Source organism: Monopterus albus, unplaced genomic scaffold (assembly GCF_001952655.1).
Source record: "Monopterus albus unplaced genomic scaffold, M_albus_1.0 scaffold13.1, whole genome shotgun sequence".
NCBI lineage: Eukaryota > Metazoa > Chordata > Actinopteri > Synbranchiformes > Synbranchidae > Monopterus > Monopterus albus.
In genome coordinates, this window is record NW_018127893.1 from 1,091,471 (window position 1) to 1,098,231 (window position 6,761).

Below are 6,761 nucleotides of genomic sequence, written 5' to 3' on the forward strand. Positions count from 1 at the left end.
TTCAAGGGAAGACGTGGGTGGGATAGTGGGTGAATCAGAGTTTAACATGTGTATTGAGAGTGTGAAGTTATTCCCGATTCTCTGCAGCCTTGGAGAGGAGTGCATAGCAGAATACCTGGAGCAGGGTCTGGGGAGCGGAGCAAAAATACACTGGAAGGTTTTAAAGCAGCAGTTAATCTTTGTCAGCAGTGCCAGAGGTGGAGAGGCTGCAGTCTGCAGGGCAGGGACGAACATGTCTTCATTATCATCTGTCACCCATCAGCTAAGAAGTGACTCTTTTTTGCTGCCTGAACCAATTCTGACATAATAGCTGAGTGTTTTCCTCATTCACATCCCATGCTGCAGTTTTCTGGGAGCTCTTGTAAATAAGTTAGGGTCAGTTCCTAGAGATCCTTCTTTAAAGACTTTTTGACTCTTATCACAGGTATTTCCAGTTCTTGCCTCAGGGGGTGTAAATTGACCTCTTTATACCCAAAAATGACTGTTAAATGCATCCCACAGAGTTAATGCTTTGTGCTTTGTTCACGGTTCCGTGGCTTAATGTTGAGGCTAAGCCATATTAGCAAATTGTGATCCTGAATGCCAGAAAGAACAATAAAATGAACTGTAAATATGTAAGATTGTGGCCCCTCGCTGTTATCCTTAATTAGCCTCCCCTGCTTGTCTTAAGCTGTCCTTAAGTTTCTAACTTGACAAGAGAGTTTTGTGGCTTTTCATTGCAGGGATGGGGGGGTGGGGGGACTGGTAGGGATGTGACTGGGTCGACAGGTGCCTGGAGAGGTAGTACTTTATGGGTAGGGCATTAAAAACAAACCACCGGAAGGCAGTGTTACTGCAAGAAGGATTTGTCACATCTGTGGAGTGTTACTGCACTAAAAATATTTCCACCTCCATTTTTAAGGGGTTCATGTTGGCACAGAGCACCTTCTTTTCACAGTCCTTTGGGAAGTGAAGGTTCCTTGTCAACAGTTTGTTCTTCTGATGTCCAGTAGCACAGAAGACAAAGATGCTTAACATACTTCATTTGATATTTCACAACACAATCAGATTAAAATGAACAAAGAAGTGGTTTTTACTCCCTATGCTGATATAAGTCTACGCTTAAATTTACTGTCGCTAATGCTGATCTACTGTAACACCAAACCAGGCTTTCTTGAATATTGATGAGTTTTTTCACTTTGCAGCACCAACTGTTCCATTTATTCTTGGCCAACTGGGGATTCATGTCATTGGGAATAAAGCAATTCCAAGCTGGCTGTGGTATGGCCCCAAAAATCATTTTTCCTGTTTCTTTCTCAGGCAGAAAATGATTTTCCTCCTCATGGACACCGCATCGCTGGCGCAGAGCCAGGCCCACTGACTGAAGAGAGGACTTGGCCGCACACCCTGCTGCTCCCTCTCTCACTGTCACTTTCTTTCTCTTTCACTTGCATCTTCCTCTCCTGACTGTATTTGGAGAGTCTTTTTCCTATTCCATCTCAGTGAGCTCTCTTTTATTTCTTTTCATTACCTCTGCAATGCTTTTTTTCCCCTGTACCCTCTTGCGCTCACTTGCTTTCTTCCCATTTTTCCTGATGGTTCCCTGTTATTCAAGCTATTCTCCAGAGGATGCCCTAATCCTGCCTTTTCCACCTCAGTCCACAGACCATTACAAAAGAATTCAGAGACAGAGTAGGTTTGCAGGTTTTCATTTATGAACGACTGAGCTTTTCTCTCTTGCTCTGACAGGAGAGCTTTTTGAATCTGCATTATGACATGAATATGACAAATTATTTGCATAAGACAACATCAGTTTTTGTCAGAAATCGGTTCTTTTCTGTGACGACACATTGAATTCACAGATGTTAGATGAATGCATTTGGCCTTCCCTAATTGGCGGGGATTGCTGTGTTGCAAATGTATGTGCAGCCTTGAGCCATCAGCAGACAGCGCGCAAGTGATGTCCCAAGGCCAGACACCACAGGAACAAAAGGCTTGTCGAACACCTTGTTGGAACAAAGAGCTTTTCTAAAAGGCCTTGGTCCAATGTGTTTGGAAGGTGCCAGGAAGGATATTGGTCTGTTAACAGGACACCACATTCATTGCTGTCTGGTTTAGCTGGAATTCGTTCATCTATTTCTGAGGATTTATAGAAGTCTATAAATCCTAGCCTGGAGGTGTATTGCCACTTCCTGTAAACCGCTGCTGTGTAAACTGACACAGGAAAGAGGAGCTCTATCCTCTGACTAACATGAAAGCAGCCAAGCAGGAGGAAGCAGGCTGGTAGTCAGTTCAAAGCTTCAGATTGATAAGATCCAACTGACTGCTGGATAAGCCTACTAGTTATTAGTTTTCTCTTCCATTTTATTTGTGTATCTTGGGCTGCATAAGGAGAGAGGAAACATTTTTTACTGGAAAGATCTGGGTTTTGGTGGATGGTAATCTGAATGATAAGGTAGCCACACTGCACTGTTTCTGTATCTCCAGGTGGGAGTGCTTTTTTTTAGCAATTGCATATTTTGCTTCACTTAACATTTGCTGAACCACATTCCAAGATGAATCACTGTATCCAGGATGTTGGGCATTAGTTGTTTTGAGTGATTTAGGACAGAGGGAGAGGAAGTGAGAAAAACTAAATGAATGTTTATACCAGTGGTCCCTTGATTGCAGGGGGACTTTGGAAAGACGACAGGCTCATTACCAGACTAAATTTCAGTGCCACACAGGAGGGAGGCTTTGTCATGCATTCAACAGGCGGTTCCTCTGTTACTGCCCCAATGTGCCTAATGCTGTGTCTCAGGTAACCTGCATGGGATATTTTAAGAGCCCACCCTATGTGAGCCCATTAGCTTTTAATGCTGGAGCAATGTATATATTTATATATTAAAGGCTTTACATCTGGCGGATGCTGACACCCACAGCAAACACTGTTCTCTGACCTGCTGAGATACAGCTACAGTGGTTGACTCTGAGAAAAAGTGTTTTGCGGTGTTGAGGCATTTGTCTCATACTTAATGATCTGCATCCTGACCTTGCTAGTAAATCTTGTCTTGGTGGGCCTTATTACTACCAGGGCTGGTTGGTAGAGTATGACATCATCTCCTCTTGTCTGTGCACCATATGAATGTGTGTGTGTGTGTGTGTGTGTTCACAGGCTGATGTCATGGTCGCTTAATCATCACTGTAGTTTAACAGCGGTTGGGTCGGGCTGGGACTACGGCCACTGAGGCAAGCGCAGAGATGCAGATTTTTTAAAATTCAACCCAAATATAGCAAAGAACAAGCCAGGCAGTCTGAACACTGGCCTGGTGCTCTCGCTTTACAGTAACTGATCTAAGTCTGTATTTCTCCTACACTTCAGCTCAGTTGGTAGATTTATGTTATTCCTCTACACCTTTGGGGCAGAGGGCTGTTTGATCATGTCAAGGGCAGCCCATCAATAAGACTGTGTGTACTGATTTTAGCTCTGGGGAGGTTTCCTATTGATTGTCTTTTGACTCAAAAACATAGCATCTCACCTGATAGACCAACTCACATCCAGCTCAATCAGTCATGACCATCTGCTGAATTTTTATGTTGAGCTTGGCAATGTCTCCAGCCCACAGCCGCTCAGAAATGTCACAGATTCATTTGCTACTGAATCCAGGATAAATTCCGGATGTCTCCAACAGCAAATGAACCTTACTCATTGTACTGTAGTCATCAGAGCTATGCTGGACCTGCTAATCAGCAGCAGTGTGAGGCTGGCTCGCTGTGGGGGGGATAAAGCAGCCTGATATCACAGCCAGTGATCTGATCCCTGCATGAATGGCCAGAGCAGCCTTATCTTGTCTGTGGATGTGGAAAAAGGAGAATCACAGAATGGAAATGTCAAGGATAGTAAATTTGGTCAGCATGGTAATTAGCCTACCTAAAGAGCTGTATAGCTGGTCTGAAGAACGGAGACAAATTTGCACAAACAAGCGAGTGGGTGCGCCAGCTAATGATTCTCCTGGGCAGAGGAATTTCTCTTGTTAATTTGACAAAGCCTGAAAAGAGGCCTGGACAGATTATTGACAGCAGGCCAAAGTGAAGCTTTGAAAGCAGCCGGCAAACACAGCTTCCCCACTCTCTCTGCTCCCCAGTCATTCACCTCGTTCTTTGGCTGTTCCTCTCCCCATGGGTAAGGACGAAATCTAGATGTCCCTTCTCAAACAAAGGTGCCAGGAGACCTTTTAGTTCAAATGATCCTTGATTTTACATCTGTCTTGCTTTGGCTCATTTATATATATTACAGTCATTATCTGTCTCTAAGGTGTGTTCATAAGGCGACAGTGATGGAGCTGAAAGGCTATCTGGACAGTTCCAACTGTGGCTGTTCCTTATTATTACATCGTTTTGATATATAACACTGCAAGCTATATACGCATAAAACTAATGACTGGTTGTTCTGTCAGGGTGACACATTAGTATTGTCTTCTCTTTACTGACTATTATCACTACACATTCAGAGGGATTCAGTATTGGGGAAGCACATGGCAAAGCTTCAGAAGACGGTTGGTGCTCTTTAAAATCAGCTCGTCTCCATCAAATTCATTTGGACACGCTGCAGAAAAGCAAAGGTAAGCGTGCTGTGGCAAGGAAGGTAAAGGTTATGTGATGCATCAAACTGCTTCGTTACTATACTATGGTCGTTGAATAGATACACAGTGCTGTTTTTTTTTCTTTGCCTCCAAATTTAATCTAGCGGAGTTCATAAAAGGGGCACTGTGTCAGAAGGAGAGCGGCAGAGAAAGCCTGATGTGTGTTTGTGCTGGATGTACTTTCATCTGGCACATCTCACACCCACTCTGTCTGCAGATATGTTGTAGCAGGCACTCTGAAGCCAGAGCAGCAGCCTTTCAAACAAGGTTGGCTGGTCGGGGGCTGAGAGGGCTTACTGGTAAATTGGCAGCCCAGGGAATACAGGCTACTCTCACCCCAGCGCTCACCCACTCACATGCTTTTATTCCCCTTTTTACCCTTGACCACTGACTGACTGCACTCTTTCTCACTGGCCAGCATAAATCTGTCTCTCTGTCATCTGTTCATTGTCTGTCTTCTCTCTCTCTCTCTCTGCTCTTGCCCACACTCTTTTTAAAACAATTCTCTCTCAGCTTTTCAACTGAGTCAAAGCATCGCTCATTCAGGCCATTCATCTTTCTGCTCTTAAGTATATCCTTCCTTATCTGTGTGTCACTCCTTATGATTAATAACACTCTCGTTCATCTGGCTAATTACATCCTTCAGTAAAGGCAAAAAAAAAACTAACAAAAAAACAAAACAAATGTGCACAAGTGTACACTTACTAGCCACACAGACACACACATACACATTCATGCTCATGCGTGCATGCACTGTAGGCATACTAACCAAATCTGTTTGAAGTGTGGGACCCTAAAAGAAGAGAGGGCTCCTGTATCCATTAAGTATTCATGTGATGTGTGGTGGAGTGCATGCATGCGTGTGTGTGTGTGTGTGTGTGTGTGTGTGTGTGTGTGTGTGTGTGTGTGTGTGTATGCAGGGATTTGTATGAGGCAGTGTGTGTTTGTGTGTGTGTGTGTGTGGAGAGAGAGAAAGAGAGTATTTGCAAATTGTGCCATGAGCAGCCAGCAATTGAGCTCTGACACCTCGTCTGGCGGTTGGAGGGAAAAGGGGCTGGGCTGAGGAAAGAAAAAGAGAGAGGCAGAGGAGGGAGGGAGGGAGAGGGGAGGGAGTGTGTGTATTTGTGTGTGTGTGTGTGTGTGAGTGAGAGAGAGAGAGAGAGGAGCAGGGAGATACAGAAACGGCAGGACAGCTGCCAGCATTTCTCTGATATCGAGAGAGGGACCGAGAGGCAGAAGAGGACTAGGAATTCTTCTTACTCTCAGCCACCCAAGGAAATCTTCCAGCCCAGCCAGGTGTAATGGTTCTCTTCCCCTCCTCCAGTCTGTGAGCAGCAGAGACTCTAGGAAGGACCTGGACATCAGGACCTGGAGCCACTCAGAGCAGACACACCTTACTGGATTATCTGAACGAGAGAATGACACACAGCCTGTGGGATGAATGTCGAATTGGATGTGAGAAAAGGAAAACTGAGTTGGAGAGGAAGCTTTTGCTGGTTTTTAGTATGTCTATACTGACACTGAACTTTTGCTGGTGAAGAGGCATGGAAAGACTTAGATGGTGCATGAAGAGAGGAGGTGTTTCTTCTCATCCTGATCTCCTCCTTGTCTCCTCCTAAGAAGATTTCTGGACTACCTGCACCCCCTCACTGTGAACCTACTGCTTTTCCTGGAGGGTACTCATCCTGTCTGCACACCTCCCCCCACCGCCCCACCTAGCGCTGGATCTGTTTAGTTTCTATGACACCCTTGCCTCCTCCTCCTACGCTCTCCGCCCCTACCAAGACTCTTACAAACCTCTGTGAAATCAAGTGGAACCTCAATGATTGTGATCAGAGCAAAGAGAACCCTAGTGCCTCAACTAGTGACTGGCCGTGCCTCTCCCTGTTCTCAACAACAGTGCTGGCATATCGAATGTGCAAGTAATGGAGACCAGTAACAGTACACACATGGACCACAAAGTTGAACTCTATCAGTTGTCTGTTTTTTGACTATGACCATAAACTAGATAATGGATTGGAAAGAGCTGTAAGTACACCATTGCAGCATGTTTTTACTGGTGCATATTGAAACAAACCTTTAGCTTGTATAGCACTCAGCAGAGCATATACACTATGTGACTATTTTGTACAAACTTGAAACTGAGGCATATCAGAGCCT

The 6,761-nt window shown here is 44.7% G+C and overlaps 1 protein-coding gene across 6 annotated transcripts in view; it reads left to right on the plus strand.

The window, feature by feature from the left end:
- The window catches only part of kif26ab (kinesin family member 26Ab), a 73,293-nt gene that overhangs the window by 47,742 nt on the left and 18,790 nt on the right, over positions 1–6,761 (plus strand). The window contains exon 1 of one of the 6 annotated variants that reach the window (XM_020590979.1): positions 5,788–6,629. The exons of the other annotated variants lie outside the window; for them this stretch is intronic. Within the exon in view, the coding sequence (XP_020446635.1) occupies positions 6,613–6,629 (17 nt within the window). The 5' untranslated portion in view covers positions 5,788–6,612. Of the gene's footprint in view, positions 1–5,787; positions 6,630–6,761 lie in introns of those variants that run through there. 6 annotated transcript variants of the gene reach the window in all.